This window comes from Dendropsophus ebraccatus, chromosome 5, assembly GCF_027789765.1.
Source record: "Dendropsophus ebraccatus isolate aDenEbr1 chromosome 5, aDenEbr1.pat, whole genome shotgun sequence".
NCBI lineage: Eukaryota > Metazoa > Chordata > Amphibia > Anura > Hylidae > Dendropsophus > Dendropsophus ebraccatus.
The window spans coordinates 133,069,424-133,087,168 of record NC_091458.1 but is presented as its reverse complement, the minus strand read 5'-3'; the positions used below and the strand labels follow the sequence as shown (position 1 = coordinate 133,087,168).

Sequence of the window (17,745 nt, the reverse complement as noted above, 5' to 3'; positions counted from 1 at the left end):
TCGATAGCTGGCAGCTATAAGATGTTCTCTCATGCAGTATAGTGATGCTTTAGCGGACTGAGTGTTGAATGTTAACATTGCAGGGCAAAACTATATGTTGTCTACATCAGATGTGAAGAAGTTGCCATATTACTGTTGTTTGCGGTGATGAAAAATACGCTTTCCTTGCAGGGACTAATTGGAGCCAAAGGAGATCCTGGGCCACCAGGCCGTCCTGGAGTAAAGGTAAGTAACTGGGGCATCTCTTCATCTTTTTGCATCTCTACCATAGTGCAACAGAGGGTTGTCTCCAAATTGTTAAAAATGTACCCTCCTGCTTTTATCTGCACTGTACACACTGACAACCTAATAGAGTCATGCTGCTCATTCATCTAAGTGAAGAAAGAACTTCTAATCAGGACTCCTTTGTACCTTGGACTCCTGACAGAGATATTTTCTTACAGTGTTGTTAGGACTGTACGACCAGGTAGATTAGGCAGAGAAGACACAACAGTGAGCCCTGATGCTAGGAACCCCAAGACTGTCCCTGCCTACTTGTCCTGCCTTGTCCCAGCCTACTTGCCCTAGGAGGTAGGCAACAACTGGTTGACAGTCCATTCCTATGCAAAAGTGTACACAGGGACAAACAAGACAAACACTAAAGAATAGTCGTACAGAAAAGGGTCAGAAAACCAAGTGGACAAATACAGAACCAAGTCAGTAAGGACATAGGAAAGAATAGAAGGGTAAACCAGAGGTCAGAAGATGCAAAGTAGGAATACAGATGAATTCCAGCCAAATCCAAATAAGACTTATAGCAAGCATGAGCATGATTGGACCAGTCCTCTGACATCCAGACCAGACAGATCACACACTGGTAAGGAAAGATTGAGAGTGGTGAAGAAACAGTCAATCACCACTAACTTAACCATCTGAAGGCCAGAATATACTCAGCAGGAGAATTCTAATTAACACAGAAAAGAGGTAGAATAGAGCAGTGTTCAGACCATTGCAAGACAAAATACAATACACGTACAAAATCACAGTCAACAGTGCATCCTCTTCCTTACCTTACGGAAGAGACTGCTGCTGAAGCCCGCATGGGCACGGATGTTGTAAGTGTATTATACAAACATTTTGGCACCCCTATAGAGAAAGAAAAAACAATAGTAAGGTGAGAATTAGTTTTCCTTTCAGGCAATGTACATGCCAGTATAAGGAAACTATTGACAGATTATAATTATACAGTATCTGTTTATTATTACCACATCTGAAATGGAATATAAAAAAAGTTTCAACCAGCTGTGTCATGGATAATGAAATTTCCTCTAAAACAAGTCATATGGAAAATACCGCCAGGTTGACCAATTTATCCTGTGACTTCCAGTGTTGGTGAGGTTTTCAGACATCCATTGTCACAATATTTCTACAGTCAGCATGTCTCCTGTATAAATTTTATTGTTGTTTCAGATATTATTTATCATCATTTTATCTTGTCATGCCTTTTATCATTTGGCCCCCGCACTATGACACTATGAGGGACATTTAGGAACGTTCCACCCGAGGCATATGTCAGGCACAGATTCGCCCCTTCTCCCTGGCGTATGCCTGCCGCATCCCCCACTCACCCGATTGGTGACCTAGGGGGCGGCAAGGTTGGGAGGAGGCGTGGCCTCATTTATCATGATTTATGCCTGGCATAAATCATGGTCTGAATCTACACCTTCTTCCAACAGGTGTAGATTCGGTACCCCGCCCGCAGGTTGGGCGCCTGGCTGGCCGGATTCACTGAGAGGTGTGTCCCTTCAGCTGGGAAAAGGGGGTGGGGCCTAATTTAAGACGAGTACACCCATTTTGATAAATCCCCCCCTATATCTTTAATTTCTTTGTTCCCTCCAGTTGGAAACATAGGCCTACTTAGTGGGTTTTGATTGGAACCTTTGTATGTGGCATCTAGTGGTACATAGGTTGAGTTTGTACAGCTATAGATAAAAGCTATACATAGTTGTAGTTTCTGTAGGTTGTCTTAGATAAAAGCTATACATAGTTGTATTTTCTGTAGGTTGTAGTTTCTGTAGGTTGTAGTTTCTGTAGGTTGTCTATAGATAAAAGCTATACATAGTTGTAGTTTCTGTAGGTTGCTAACACATTTTGTACAGACACCAACCTCTTGCTCCGAATATGCTTGACTTACAGTATTATTGTTTGGGATGAAGGTAAGGAATGGTTGGGGGCAGTTTATTATCTTATTAACATGTTTTTTATTATTGTGTTACATAGGGCCAACCTGGACTGCCAGGGCCACCCGGAAAACCAGTGAGTATGAGCGTTTATTTGATCACTTGTACCATGAAAAGTAGCTATATAAACCATTTATTTATTTTTCCCCTTTCATCATATTAGGGCCCTGGCATCGCTGGTCTTCCTGTAAGTGTAATCCGCGTCTTCATTACTATCATTAGTCACCTTAATAACTTAATAAAGAATGACAGTGTGTGTTTTTTAGGGCAACCCGGGACCTGTTGGACTTCCTGGAGAAATTGGAGCTACGGGAACAAAGGTAGGAGATTTGTGATATCGTTTGTTTGAACCAACAGAAATGGCTCATAATTTTCACAGTGATTTCTTCTTAGACCAAGGTTTTAGGTTTTGGTGAAGAGAAGCCTTAAACGGGTTGTCCGGGTGAAATAAAACCATTTCAAGCAGAGGGGGTAGTGTAGTTGTAATACTCAAGCTATACACTCACATCCTGGTTCATCCAGTGCTACTGTTCCTGGTTCCCCCCTGGCCTCCTTTATCCCTTGATCCCTGTGATGTCAAGGCATCTACCCAACCAATCAGTGACTGGGGTATGACACCGCCGCAGGGACTGATTGGCTGATGGGGCAGTCCTTTTAGTGCCATGATGTTACAGGAATCAGGAGATAGAGGAGACCCCTACTACCCTGCCTTTAAAGGGGTAGTTCACAAAAAAAACTATGCAAAGTTTAAAAAAGACACCGAGCTTAGGGGCGGCCATACCATTATAAGAAAATAAAAGAGAACAAAACAACGGCGTAACAGTTGTTAATGAACAATCGGAAAAACAAACACAATGTCAGGCATGACTTCATAGCGGTGCGCATTTTAAAACATGCTAACTAAAATTATTTGGTTACAGAATAAGGTGAATGTAATTGAAATCAACTATGAGTTGTTATAAGAGATGAGGGAACCTCAAATTGAAGCGTGCTCAGGGTTCACTCATTTCTAGTTAAAACCACCTATTATACCTCCTCTGATAACTAGCTCCTCAAATACATTGCTGAAATGCAGCGAGCACTTCCTCTATCTCTGGAACTGTCAAGGTTTTACAGTCTCAGAGACAGAGCAAGTTTGGCAATGATTGAAGGTCAGTTGTGAGGATAGAATAAGGAAACACACTGGATATTTCTGCTGAACTCTCCATCTACAATCGGGTGTCAAACCTCAGGCCCTCCAGCTTTTGTAAAACTACAATTCCAATCATGCCTGAACAGCCAAAGATTAAAAGGGGTACTAACAGCAGGTTACACAAATTTCCAGGACGCTAAGGAGGAAGGTATGTGTCAGTAGAGTGGACAAGCCAGATGACACGGCAGTGCTCCTAACAGTGCACAAGAGCGATGATTACTCCGCCTAACAGAGCGGGAGTGGCGCCGAGGAGGAAGGTAAGACACATACCTTCCTCCTCAGCTTCCCAGATGCTATAGGGGGCTATCAGCAGGTTAGATTGGTCTAACCCGCTGATAGTTCCCCTTTAACTTTGGCAGTTCAGGCTAGGGATGGTCCGAACCGGCCGAGGTTTGGGTACGTACCTGCCCGCTCTGTGGAGAGGGTGGATACAGCGGGAGGACCGCCTGGAAAACTGGGATACAGCCATAGCCATAGGCTGTATCCCAGTTTTCCAGGCGGTCCTCCCGCTGTATCCACCCGCTGCACGGAGCGGGCAGACAGCGGGAATCTGATGCCAAGCGTTCGGGTTCATACGAACCCGAACCTCGGCAGGTTCGGACCATCCTTAGTTCAGGCATGATGGAAATTGTAGTTATGTAAAAGCTGGAGTGCCTGAGTTAGACACCTGTGATCCACATGGTTTACATCATCAGTCAGACCCTGGACGGACATACAGTTACGTCTTGGATGTCTGTCACCAGGCAACCATGGACGTAACTGTAAGTCATGGGTCTCTAATGAGCTATGAAGAGTGCTCCGGAGCGGAGCGTGCTTCATAGCAGGTGGGTGATAGCTGCATTCAGCAGCCAGGCCCTCACTGTTAATGATAGGCTGCACCGATCTCGCTGCAGCTTGTCATTAACCCCTTAAACGTTGCGGCTCCTGTAACTTACTGATTGCTTTCACGGACCACCGGAGGTCTCTTACCTTCCTCCGTGCGATCCGATCGGTGTTGTGCTGATTGAGTCTGCCACAGGCAGGCTCAATGAGCAGAGCATCGATAACACTGATCAATGCTATGCCTATGGCATAGCAATGATCAGTGTATGCAATCTAATGATTGCATGTAAAAGTTCCCCAGGGGGACTTAAAATGTGTAAAAAAAAAAAAAAAAAAAAAAAAAAGGAAAAATGTTTTCAAAAATACCCTAAAGCCCCTCTCCAATAAAGATTAAAAGTACCCCCTATCCCATTATATAAATACAAGATAGAAAATAATTGAATAAATAAACACATTATATACTGTAGTGAGCGTAATTGTCCGATCAAATGGCGAACGGTGTAAACAAAAAGAGGGGAAAAAAGTGCCAGGATTACTCATTTTATATATAAAAAAATTTAATAAAAAGTGATCAAAACATCTGAGCTACACAAATAGGGTATTAATAAAAACTAGAGATCACAGCGCAAAAAAATTACACCCAATACAGCCCAGTAGGTGAAAAACTAAGAGTCACAATAGGATTTTATTATTAATTATTTGCAAAAGAAAAAAAAAGGATTTCATAAAAAAAAATTGGAAAATCTGTATTAATCTGCATATGGTTGTGTTCGGATTGACCTATAGAATAATGGTATCATATTGCTTTTACCATATAGTGTATTACGTAGACACAGGAACCCCTCAAAAGTTACCATATTGCATTTTGTTTTCCAATTTCACCAATTTATATTTTCATAAATAATATATTTGGGGTTCTTTCATACATGTTATGGTAGATTTAAAGACGCCATTACAAAGTACACCTATTCCTGTTCCCTATTCCCTTGGTCCTCAAAGGGTTAATAATACATTACTAATATTTTATTTTATGCATGTTTTTACTGTATATTTATTATATTACATGTTTTTGGAACAGGATGTGACGTCACGTATAAGGGGGCAGGGTTGCCTTTTTGTTTTTAATTATGAGTAAGTGCCAGCTTGAAAGGCATCAGTCTGACATTTTTCATGTCCTGAGATGTGCTGATCCTGGTTAATATTCTGTGTTTTTAGGGTGTAAAAGGACCTCTTGGGCCTTCCGGGCCGCCTGGACCTCCTGGAAAACCAGTATGTATAGATATATTTTCTTTATAATAAAGTGAAATTGTAAAGTTTAAAATGAAAATTCTCAATCATGTAAAATGCTGCTTGATGTTGCTCACCGATATGTGTGTATTATTGTGCATACCCTTGCATTTTTGTGGCAAATCATAGCTTAGTGTCCATCGGCTACCTCTCTTACTAATGTTGATCAACACAAAGGGAAAAGTTATCATTCCCTGCACCAGTGTAGTGTATCAAAATTGGGCAAATTGGGCAGCTTTATAAATGTCCCCCCGGTGTGTATTAGTCCGACTGCATCGGCAATATAAATAGTCACTTGAGTGACTGTGCCGGCTGAATCTGCCATTAATAACTGACCTCCATGGAGACTTATTTTAGCATATTGTTCCCATACATTAGCAGGATTTTCTATGAAACTGTCACCTTTCACCACTTACCTCCAGGGTATGATCTGTTCTTCCGGAGAGTGTATTCTTCTTTCTATAGTCTTTTCCTGCTGTATTTTGCTATTTGCATTGACATTCATTATGTGAAACTTATTATCTGCTTTTTCTTCTCTCTCCTCTGAGCTGTAAGGCTCAGGACTATCTGTGTAACACATTGTCCCTGTACAGTTCCTAAATTGCAGAATGAACAGTAAATGCTGAGTCTGTAATTACCAGAATTTATGAGTCCGGAGGAGGAATGGCTAATAAGACAGTGGAGCATTCCACAATGGATTAGTCCTGCCGATCCGGTAAATGAAATGTACTATGAGGTCTCACTTTTCCTTTATGTTTCAGGGCCCTTCTGGGAGCATCCAAGGCTTGGAAGGCAGTGCCGATTTCCTGGTGAGTGCCCTTTTTGGGGGTAATTCAGTTAGTAGACTGGAACCTCTGTTGTTTTGATTTTATTCTCAAAATATTTCTCTTTGTAATTGAGGTTCCTTTATGCTAAACTTTCCGCACAGGGAAATTTCCTTTGAAGCAAAATAAATGAACGCTGGCAAGCTAGTGATCAAAGAGGAAATATATATAAATATATAGAGTACGGTATTAGGAGTCATTTATTCACAGCTGAGGGTCTGGCTGCCTGGAAACATTCCGAGCTAAACAATGGGTAGACTCTTTTATGTCGGATAAACAAAAAGAAATAACTGAGAATAATTTGGGATATTTAATAAAAATAGTAAAAAAAAACAACTAAAGGTACTTTGTTATGGCAGACAAATGTTTTTTTTTAATCTTATGAATGGAATAGACAATTAGAGCTTGCACTTGATTGGTTGAAATGCATTGAGAGGCCGTGTTCAAACGTAAAATAACGGCCGTCATTTGAATTTGAAATCACAAGCGTTGTTTTCAGTCCTCATTGATTTCCGCTGAGGTCTATGGAAACAAGGGCCGTTGGTTCACACAGTGTATAAAATTATGTGTGCTGTTTGCAGCGGGCTTCAACTTAATGGTTCATGTTATTCATTAGTGGCATTATTTTACATTGTTTATTTTTCCACCGTCTTTTCAATTAAATTTAATGGACCTTTTAAAATTAGCCCCACTCGAAAAAGCCATCATCAACCTGAACTAAAATAATATACCAACAGCCACCATTGTAATGATGGACAGCAAAGTATGTTAGACAACGGCCGTTATTTAAAAATTAAAATAACAGCTGTGGCTTTGAGTATCAAATAATGGCCGTTGGAAATCATTGTGTGAACATAGCCTAAGCCTAGGGTCATATGCAGTAAAATATAAGCAAAATACAGCCGTAATTTGGAGTAAAAATAAAGCAATGCGTAAACAGATTAACAAAAAAGCTGTATTTTACAGTGTGTTAACATAGTCTCATACTGTTTCTTACAGAAATTGCACCGATCCGCCCCGTTCCAGCCTGCCCCTTCTAATGAATATCCATTTGGTGCACTGCAGTGATAAACACTTGAGTGATGTCACTGCAGAGCACCATGCCAATATTTATTAGAAGGGGCAGGCTGGCCGGGCGGATTGGTGCACTCTTGGCGGTACTCCAGTGAACCGAACCACCTCATTAGCATGGGCATTAAATTACAAAGTACATGAAAATGGTGCAAAGGATGATGAAAAGCAACTTACCTTTATCTTTAGCGCCCCCAGGCACTATAGGGACGAATTTCCATTTATTCCGGAATGACCCTTTAACTTAAAGAGAAAATATCAGCAGGTTAGAAGCATCTAACCTGCTGATAGTTTCTCTTTAAGTTAAAGGGTCATTCCGAAATAAATGGAAATTTTTGCAAATACAATACAATGTTACATTACTGTAGCATTGTAATTGCCTGAGACTTCTTGGACTTCTGCTGATGTCACATTAATTTATTGCAGCACTGGACGCCACAATGTACGCTTTTTCATAGTCACGTAGCACTCACTAGGGACCAGGCTCAGTATCCAAAGCGTGTAAAAATTAGTTGATTTACTGTTAATGAAAACGTATTCTTACTTTTGTCAGTTTTGAGTTATTTGACTGTTTTTCCTTCTTTATAGAAAGAGTGAACAATGTTGTCTACCACATGTATTCTTGACCTTATTGGTGATTATGATGTGTATTGGTGATATAAGGCTGCGTTCACACACTATGTTCAAATGACTGCCGTATTTATTCAATGTAATGACAACTAACGGACATTATAACAACGACCGTTTTTACACTAACGACCATGGTTATAAAAATAACGGCCGCTATTTGTTGTTAATTGACAGCCTTCCGTTAAAAACAGACGTCATTTTGACGGTGTGTAAACATAGCCTAAAGAATATATGAAACTTAGTTTGCTTCCTTTTAGTTGGCCCAAGGAGTTTAGGAAAAACAATCCACCACATCATACTCTTCTTTATTATATTCTAATGCACTTACTGATTTAAATTTATTGTAAAATGCATCAATTATCAATACTGTATGCATAATATAGGCTAAATTGCTTACTTGTACTATGTGATATTGTTTTTTAGTGTCCATCAAACTGCCCAGCTGGTCCAAAGGGTCCACAAGGTCTTCAGGGGGTTAAGGTAAACTACGCTGTTACATCCTCGTTTTTTTTTTTTTTTTTTTTTTTTATATTTTTATTGAGGTCTTATGGTTTACAATACGACAGGAAACCTTTCCAAAAACATGGCAATGACAATGAGATACCATTACAACAATGCAATAATATTTAAAAACTCATAGTATAATATAGTTTTGGAGCATAAAAAAAATAAGAATACCCAGAAAAAACAGACATCTTGAAGATTTTGATGGGGCAGAACTGGGACCCAGTACTCTGTAGCAGCAAGAGAACAGTGCTCCTCCTGATGTAAGGCCCTATTACATGGATAATCTAGTATTGTAGTGGAGACAACACTTTTGTAGTGGTGGTGCTCGTGGCGGGATGGCGTCCCAGACGTAGTGGATAAGAAAATGCCGGCACTCACCTAGTGAAGTATTGCTAGTTTTATTATGTGCAAAACATCATAAGGTACAGGAGGACGCTTTTCGGCATATAGCCTTCATTAGCTCCAGCTCCATGGGTAATCTGCCCAATTGGGTTGATTCTTCTAGCTTCTGCCCGCAACCCCGCAGCCAGTCACTGGCCTCAGTGATGTCCTGTCTTGGCCAGTGATTGGCCAGTCAGAGACCGTTTCAGAAGTTCCAGCTGCAGGGAGCGGCCAGAGGGCAGAAGCTAGAAGAGCACCGCAGAGCGTAGAGAGGTATATATAGTATATTATTTTACACTTAAAGTGTCACTGTCGTGAAATTTTTTTTTGCAGAAATCAATAGTCCATGCGATTTTAAGAAACTTTGTAATTGGGTTTATTATCCGAAAAATGCATTTTTATCATGAAAAAGCAGTTTGAAGCTCTCCCCCCTGTCTTCATTGTTCTCCTATGGAGAGAGCTAAAGAAAAGACCAAAACAGGACAACAAAGAGTTAATCTACAAATCCCTCACCCGTTATCTGTTCTGACCATCACCAGTGACCTGTCTGAGCTCGGATTACAGCTGTCACCCAGCTCCGTGCCTGTAATCCTCTGTTATCTGCTTTCTGCTGCCGGCTAACTCCCTCCTTCCTCCTCCCCCCTGCCCTCTCCCTAGAGCAGACAGGGTACGTCTCCTGCAACAAGTCACAATTTTCAGATTTTTGGGAGTGGATGAAAAAGAGGAAGGAGGGGGGGACCTGGGAAAAGGCTTTTTACATGCAGATAATGGCAGATTTGGCTAATAAACCCAATTACAAAGTTTCTTAAAATCGCCTGGACTATTGATTTCTGCAAAAAAAAAAAATACGACAGTGACTCTTTAAGGCAAGGGCTGCAAGGACATCGCTAACAATATATATATATATATATATATATATATATATATACAGTCCTTGCTGCACGATTATCGAGTCCTGTAATAGGCTCAGTAAGCGAGCGCCAAGACTCGCTTAGATTAGTGAACGGACTGTATAATAAAGCCTTTACCCTACACATAGTTTTATTACTTATCTATCACATGCAGGAAACATAAATGGTAAAATGGTGTGGCACCATTTTATCTCTAGAAACTTACCTTACAGACCCAAAAATATGGCACCATTTTTGATAATCAGGTTTCTCGCTTTTTAGGGTCACAAAGGTCGTCCAGGTCCTCTTGGTGAGTCAGGACAACAAGGAAAAACGGTAAGCAATTATCAGTAGACAAAATACTGATTATTATTAATAAACACCTGCGTACAGTAACATGATTTTTATGTTCACTTTCTTGTTATGGACAATATATTGATTAATTACATTGCAAGAAAGGATCTTTAGGCAACTGGATGTAATTTGTGAGATTATTAAGTAAGAACAATGGAAACACCACTTGCCCTTGTGACTCCTTATTGAGCAATTCACCAACTGTATCGTTCATGCTGGATGTTATAGATCAGGGATGGGGAACCTGTTGCCCTCCGGTTGTTGCAAAACTACAATTCCCATCATGCCTGGACAGTCGAAGCTAAAGCTTTGGCTGTCCAGGCATGATGGAAATTGTAGTTTTGCAATGGTTCCCCATCCTTGTTATAAACCATACTGTTGTTGTAATTGTAAGTGCAAAAATCTTGATAAGTAATAAATATTTTTGTATCCTTAATTTCAGGGTCCAAAGGGAGATATTGGCATTTCTGGAGAACAAGGAATCCCAGGACCTCCGGTAATATCTAGATATTTTCTGAAAATTATTTGCATAAAATAAAAAACTGCCTAACATATACTCACACAGTTACCAATGTCAGTGAACAATGAAAAAGTCAAGAGGTTAGTTGGGGAAAGATCAGAAGCAAACTTCCAGCAGATGCGGTTGGTAAATCTGCAATAACAGAAAGTAAACCTGCCTGGTATATACATATATCTATCCTAAGATAATAAGAAGGGAAATACTAAAAGGAAAGACTAGATGGACCAGGGGGTCTTTGTCTGCCAACAATCTTTTAGGTTTCTAATTGTTATTTCATATCACATCATTCACACACATTTTGGTGAGGATTAGAAATAAGTAAGCCTGAACCTGAACCTCAGTCAACTTTTCTCTCTATAAGGGGCAGTTCACACAGAGCAAAAGTGGCGAAATTTTGTGGAGCTGCTGTGAATCCCGCCTGCCTCAGTGTCACCCACTGCCTCTATGGAAGGGCTCACGAGCCTCCACTTCCGTTGCTCTCCGCTCAAAGAATTGACATGACTTTGAGCAAAGAGAGACAAAAGTGGAGATGCGCGAGCCCTCCCATTGACACACTGAGGCACGCTACGCCGCTTTTGCTCTGTGTGAACTGTCCCTAAGCCGCTGTCAGCATTGACGGATTATAGAGAGTTAAATAGTTGGCATTAGAGCTAGTCAGCTGCCCTACAGGCGTGGAAATGGAAACATGACACCAGTGGGAATAGGGCCTTAAGGCCGATAAGCGGGAGCAAGCAAACGCCGACCTGTCAGGTCAGCTCCTCGTTTCCCGCTTACTGCCAGGGTTATTACACAAGCCAACAGCGAGCAGGAGCTGCAGGGGGGTGGGGGGTGGGGGATAGTGGGGTTGGCTCCCTGGACGAGCCCATAGGTGAGAGTCTGCTACCGCCACTCCTATTACGCGAAAGGAGGGCAGCAGATCTTTTCTATATAGTCGTTTGTCTTTCAACATGTTGAAAGGCATTTATCAGCCGACATTTGGATTATTGTCCAAAATGGCCAATAATTGGCCAAATACGGTTGATCTGTGTAATAGGGCTTTTAGGCTATGTTCCTACAATGTAAAAATAAGGGCAGATAATGGCCATTGTTGCAAAACATAATCATTAATAATGGACGTTGTTTTGTAACAACACCTGTTATTTGCCTTTATTTTTACATTGTATAGCCTTATACTGCTAACTTTTGTCGTGAACACATGTAAAACACTAGCAGGGAGTAGCACCTTCTCAAATATCCATTTAATTTATAGTTTCTATTTTTTTAATTACTCTTGTTTGTATCCTTTTTTTATTACAGGGTCCACAGGGTATCCGCGGTTTTCCAGGAATGGGTGGACCCAAAGGGGAAACGGTAAGTGTTTAATAAAACCAGAACTTGTGGTCAAGCACAGTGGTTACATCATTTGGTGATGGTGGTTACATGCCCTAGGTGGTGGCACCAGTGGTGGCTGGATGGCTACATACTTCAAAAACCTGGTGCCAGTTCTCTTGTGGAGCCATCACTGGGGCCATCTACATGTTTTTGTACTGTAAAACACACAGTAAAATAAAAGCAAAATACTACTGTACTTTGCTTGTATTGTAAAATAGGTATAAAAAGCAAATGTATGTTAAATCTAATGAAAACAATCAGTGTTATTTTAAAATAAAGCGAATGTATCAGCAGGTGCATCTCTAAGATTTTTTGAATCAATAGACCGGTGTGGGGATGCCGGTGCCAGGGTCCTTTTTTTGAACCATGGCCCGGTTCCTGCACATGGTGCCTGTCTATTCCTGGTCACATGCCCGGCCTTTGTTAAAAACATGCCCGACTCGTGCAGTTTTTAACATGGTTGTTTTTTAACATGCTTTGGAATAAAGATTTTTGGACATTTTAACTCCTTCACATTTTTTTGGAGCCGTGATTGGTATGGACTGCATACCTGGGTGAACGGCCCATTTCTTATCACTTGCTCCTTACCAAGAGGGTTGCCGTCAATATTGGGACATATTTACACTGTGAGCTGACCTTGTTCTATATTTTTTTGCCCCCAGTGATGCCCCAGTTCCGTCTGTCTCATAGACTGATATTCTGAAGCTCAATCAGCTGTCTATAGGAAGAATTTACATGTCATTTCTTTGGGAGGATGGCCGATGAAACAGGCGGAGCTTCACTTGAAATTTCCACCCAGAGGCTGTGTTCATACAATGTAAAAAAAAAAGAGAAAAGGCGGCCGCTTTTTCCAGTTAAAAAGACGTCTGTTATTGCCTCAATTTAGCTGACTTCAAAGCAGTGCATTGTAGTCAGTGGTATGACAGACGTCCAAAGCACATAGGGGAGATTTATTAAACATGGTGTAAAGTGAAACTGCCTCAGTTGCCCCTAGCAACCAATCAGATTCCACTTTTCATTCCTTACAGACTCTTTGGAAAATGAAAGGAGGAATCTGATTGGTTGCTAGGGGCAACTGAGCCACTTTCACTTTACACCATGTTTGATAAATCTCCTCCACAGTATATAAAGTAACAGACGTCTGCGTGGAAGTCAAAATAATGATCATATCAAATATTTTCAAACATCTTTTGCACAAAGGCGAATATTTTTTGTTGTTGCTCACGTTATGTTTTTCTTTTTTCACCGTCCATTTACCGTTTTTACTATAAAATTCAATGGATTTCTCAATTAAAGACACAGCCAAAGGCCAATTAGTTTATCTCAACTAGTATAATATACCAACAGCCGCCATTGCAGCCAGGGGCTGCCAGACAGCTAAATGACGTCCATCATTTTAGACTCAAAATTATTCTAAAATGATTTTAAACGGAGCTGAAAAAAAAATGTCGCGTGAACATAGCCAGATTCTGCAGTATACACAAACCCTTAGGCTATGTTCACATAGCGTTAGAGAAAGGCCGGTCTCTAAAAAGATCATCCCGACCAGTACTGCAGTACCGGGCGGATGATCTTTCGGGCCGCAGTGTTCTGATGCGGGCACATCCATGTGTGCCTGCATCAGAACTTTACACTGCACGCTATGGAGCGAGCGGCCGCACTGTGCGCACTGACATGGTTTTCTGTGGCCGCTATTCACTGAATAGCGGCGCAGAAAACTGACAGGTCATTTGTTTGCGTCGCCGCGAGGGATCCCAGCCGGAGCGTATACTATGTGTATACACTCCGGCCGGGATCCCATAGACAGAAAAGTAAAGTATATTTTCGTAATAATCATGGCCGTTGTATAACGGCCGTGGTTTTATGAAAATATACGTTGTGTGAACATAGCCTCAGTCAGAATTTTTTTTTAGAAGTGTTATAAATTATCGTAATATTCTGTATATCAGCCCATGAAATAGATCATTTATTGAACCTTGAAAACTGTGATTTTATTGCAGGGTATACTTATATTGTTTCATGTATATGGGGCTATGTTCACACACCGTCAAAATGACGTCCTTTTTATTGTCATTAAATGACGGTCGTCAGAAAAAAAAAAATCTGTCCTTTTCAAGGTGTGTGATGGTGTTTTTTTCCACAGCAGAGTTTTTTCAAGCATAACCCCGTCTATGAGATACATCTGTACACAGGCAAACAATATAGTTTTCATAGCCTCCAGAATGGCTCGCTGTCAGCACCTATTTAGTCCTAGAATATATCTGAAAATAGTGAGTTATGGGATGTCATACATAATTACGTCTTAGTAACATGAGAGAGTCTCGTCATGCCAAGGAAGGTAATAAAACCGGACGGTGTGGAGAAATGTGTAAGCATTGTTACGCAGCGCAATGACTGATTCTAACAGAAGACTCCTTTCTGTCAATTCCTCAGGGTCCCACCGGCTATAAGGGTATGATCGGATCAGTGGGCGCAGCAGGGAAGCCGGTAAGTTGACATAAACTCCCATTCTTTCCTCCCTCACCTCTATAGATGGTACCGTATTAGTCATGTGTATATGGTATAACGTAACGCAGTGATCCCTCCATGCTTTGGTGCACGTGCAGAGCCTTTTATTCCATCAAAAGACACAGAGGTGAAATCCCACATCCTGTTAGTGCGGATTTCTTCCTCCTCATTACAGAATTCCCTGGAGTGTATGAGGGTTTAATTAAACTGCACTTAGCTGGTTATTATCGGTAATGAGTCTGGCCTCGCAGTCTTTACCTCTCTCTGTGTCTGTTTCAGGGTGAGGAGGGGCCCAAAGGGCCTCCAGGAGAGCCGGGTGAGAAAGGAGACAGGGTGAGTACAACTTGTTTCATCTTCCCTTTAATATTAAAATAGGACTACTTAATATTAGGAAACCCTTTGATGTATAATTCACTCATGTATATTAAAAAGGGGAGCCGTGAACGTGCACACTGTCTCTACTACACGTTGAAGAGCAGTCGGAGGCCTAATTTAACTTACTGATATTAGGTCATGGAACGGTTCTAGTGCTATCGGTGTCGTTCTCTAAGTATCGTATAAATGAACCTCTGGGCTATAGTGTTTTTATGTGAATATTTTATCCATAGTCATCTCCAGGATGATATCTAAGCATGTAATAAATGCACTTAATCCCCTGTATTTTTTGCACATAAATACTTTAAAAGCTTGTATGAAATATATGTTCATATACGTTTAATAGTTCCAAGGGTCAACTTGCATCTTCTCTCTCTCTCTCTTTTTTTTTTTTTTTAAATAAAGAACTTTCCATGTTCATATTTAATTCATTTTATACTTCAAGTGGATTGTATAGTAAGTTGTGTTGAACATGGTACAAAGGAAATAAATTTATTACATGGATATTTTCTACTTTACAGTGTTCACTAGGATCCAGTGTCTATCTCTGTACTTGTAATTTACTTTTCCATCAATGTGATCGGTCACTAATGGTTTTCTGTTGCAGGGTGCACGGGGACCTATTGGACAGATTGGAGCCATGGGACCAAAAGGCAACAATGTAAGTTTTGTTAATAAATAGAGATGAGCGAGCCGGGTTCGGGTTCAAGTCGATCCGAACCCGAATGTTCGGTATTTGATTAGCTGGGGCTGCTGAACTTGGATAAAGCTCTAAGGTTGTCTGGAAAACATGGATACAGCAAATGACTATATCCATGATTTCCACATAGCCTTAGGGCTTTATCCAACTTCAGCAGCCACCGCTAATCAAATGCCAAAAGTTCGGGTTCGGAACGACTCAAGCATGCTCGAGGTTCACTCATCTCTATTAATAAACACATAAAGGCTACAAGTGGAGTCAATAGAATTAGAGGTAGATCATTGGCTAACCCTACTTTTCTGGCATGCGGTAGTTTATTTTATAGGAGTTTTTGCAATTTTTAAGCATTAGACCCTAAGCCAGGGATGGGGAACCTTTGTCCCTCCTGCTGTTGCTAAACTACATTTCCCATCAGGCCTGGAGAGCCAAAGCTTTAGCTTTGGTTCTCCAGGCCTGATGGGAAATGTGGTTTTGCAACAGTTAGAGGGCCGAAGGTTCCCCATCCCTGCCCTAAGCATACTCCTCTAGACACCTGATTAATTGGTTTTGAACTAGGCTACATGTGATGTAATTGATGCATAACATTTCCCACTATCTAAAAAGGTTCTCTGTCTGCGACCTACAGGGTCTACCTGGCATTGATGGCAAGGATGGTACCCCAGGTGTTCCTGGAGTAAAGGTGAGTATTCATGTTATTTATCTTTTATTATGTATATCACCATTCTAGTGATATGTATTCTTTCATTTTCTTTAATTCTTCTATCTTTCATGTCTAGGGCAGCCCTGGACAAAATGGAATCCCTGGCGTTTCTGGTCATCAAGGGTTATCTGTAAGTATCCTGTATACGTTGCTAAAATAAAACAAAAAAATAACGGCCAAATCTGAGGCACAGGAATAATGTACAACCTTTATGAACATCGTCTTAAAACACAACAGGATAGGATAGTTAGCAGCAAAGCTTCGGTCAATTATGACCTTAATTCAAGACAAATCATAAAAAACTGCTGTATAATATATATTAGCTTCATAGTTTCCAGGAAAAATTCAGTAGGACGTTGGGGGGTGTTTCCGACCTCTATACCCCCCGCCGATGTCTGTATTGGGGCCCGCTGGCTCTGTTATGCATAGAGACGACGGAAAGAGTTTAGTACAGCGCTCTTCCGAGATACTCTGCTCTTTCCGGCAGCTCCAAAGGAATGAATAGAGCCGCAGGTCCTGCATGTGACTCATGGCTCTATTTATAACAGAGTCGCCAGGCCCGATACAGAGATCAGTGGGGGGGTACAGAGGTTGGACCCCCTGCGACCTCCTATTTTTCCCCTATCCTATGGATAGGGGAAAAGCAAAATTTTCCTGGACTACCTCTTTAAACTTTATATCATTCTGTTGCCTTGGACTTGGCTATGTTGATCACTGATGCGATCTAAGGGAAACACAAAAACTAGCAGTTCAGTGAAAAGTTTGTTGTTTTGCTAACAAAGCCAACTATTTATTCCATTTTCTTAGAACTTATCAGCGTGTGACATACAGTATATGGTTTTCAACCGCTTAGTTTTGTACTGAAAATCTTAAGTGTTACTTTGGTGTCTTCACAAGATAAATTGCCTTTTGTATGTTTTCTAGGGTTTACCTGGTCAGCCTGGTGCTAAAGGAGGAATCGGACAAAAGGTCTGTAGATAAATTTCACCTCATTTTTATATCTCCATACTAGGATAAGGAGTTCATAAATATCACCATGCAATTTGTATGATTTGTAACCTTAACACCCAGTCGCTATCATCAGTCGTTCCAGAGACAATAACGTGGGGAAGAAGCTGTTGTGAACCCGTTTTTCTGCCCTGATACTCTATCTCTTATTACCACCGTAAAATCCATATCAGGGATAGGCAGCCTTGGTGAGGTAGTAATCAACTCATGCAAAGAAAAGTCAGTTATGTTCCCAATACATGTTCTTAAAATAACTACTTCATTAAGAACCCACACTTAAAGGGGTTGTCCAGAGAAAATCTTTTTTCTTTCAAATCAACTGGTTTCAGAAAGTTATATAGATTTGTAATTTACTTCTATTTAAAAATCTCAAGTCTTCCCATACT

The 17,745-nt window shown here is 40.8% G+C and overlaps 1 protein-coding gene across 1 annotated transcript in view; it reads left to right on the top strand.

The window, feature by feature from the left end:
• The window catches only part of COL9A2 (collagen type IX alpha 2 chain), a 49,619-nt gene that overhangs the window by 16,432 nt on the left and 15,442 nt on the right, over window positions 1-17,745 (top strand). Inside the window, exons 5-20 of the mRNA XM_069971302.1 lie at window positions 172-225; window positions 2,260-2,295; window positions 2,383-2,406; window positions 2,486-2,539; window positions 5,449-5,502; window positions 6,282-6,329; window positions 8,469-8,525; window positions 10,106-10,159; window positions 10,620-10,673; window positions 11,994-12,047; window positions 14,502-14,555; window positions 14,856-14,909; window positions 15,559-15,612; window positions 16,277-16,330; window positions 16,428-16,481; window positions 17,276-17,320. Coding sequence (XP_069827403.1) covers window positions 172-225; window positions 2,260-2,295; window positions 2,383-2,406; window positions 2,486-2,539; window positions 5,449-5,502; window positions 6,282-6,329; window positions 8,469-8,525; window positions 10,106-10,159; window positions 10,620-10,673; window positions 11,994-12,047; window positions 14,502-14,555; window positions 14,856-14,909; window positions 15,559-15,612; window positions 16,277-16,330; window positions 16,428-16,481; window positions 17,276-17,320 — 804 coding nt within the window. The remainder of the gene's footprint in view (window positions 1-171; window positions 226-2,259; window positions 2,296-2,382; window positions 2,407-2,485; window positions 2,540-5,448; window positions 5,503-6,281; window positions 6,330-8,468; window positions 8,526-10,105; window positions 10,160-10,619; window positions 10,674-11,993; window positions 12,048-14,501; window positions 14,556-14,855; window positions 14,910-15,558; window positions 15,613-16,276; window positions 16,331-16,427; window positions 16,482-17,275; window positions 17,321-17,745) is intronic.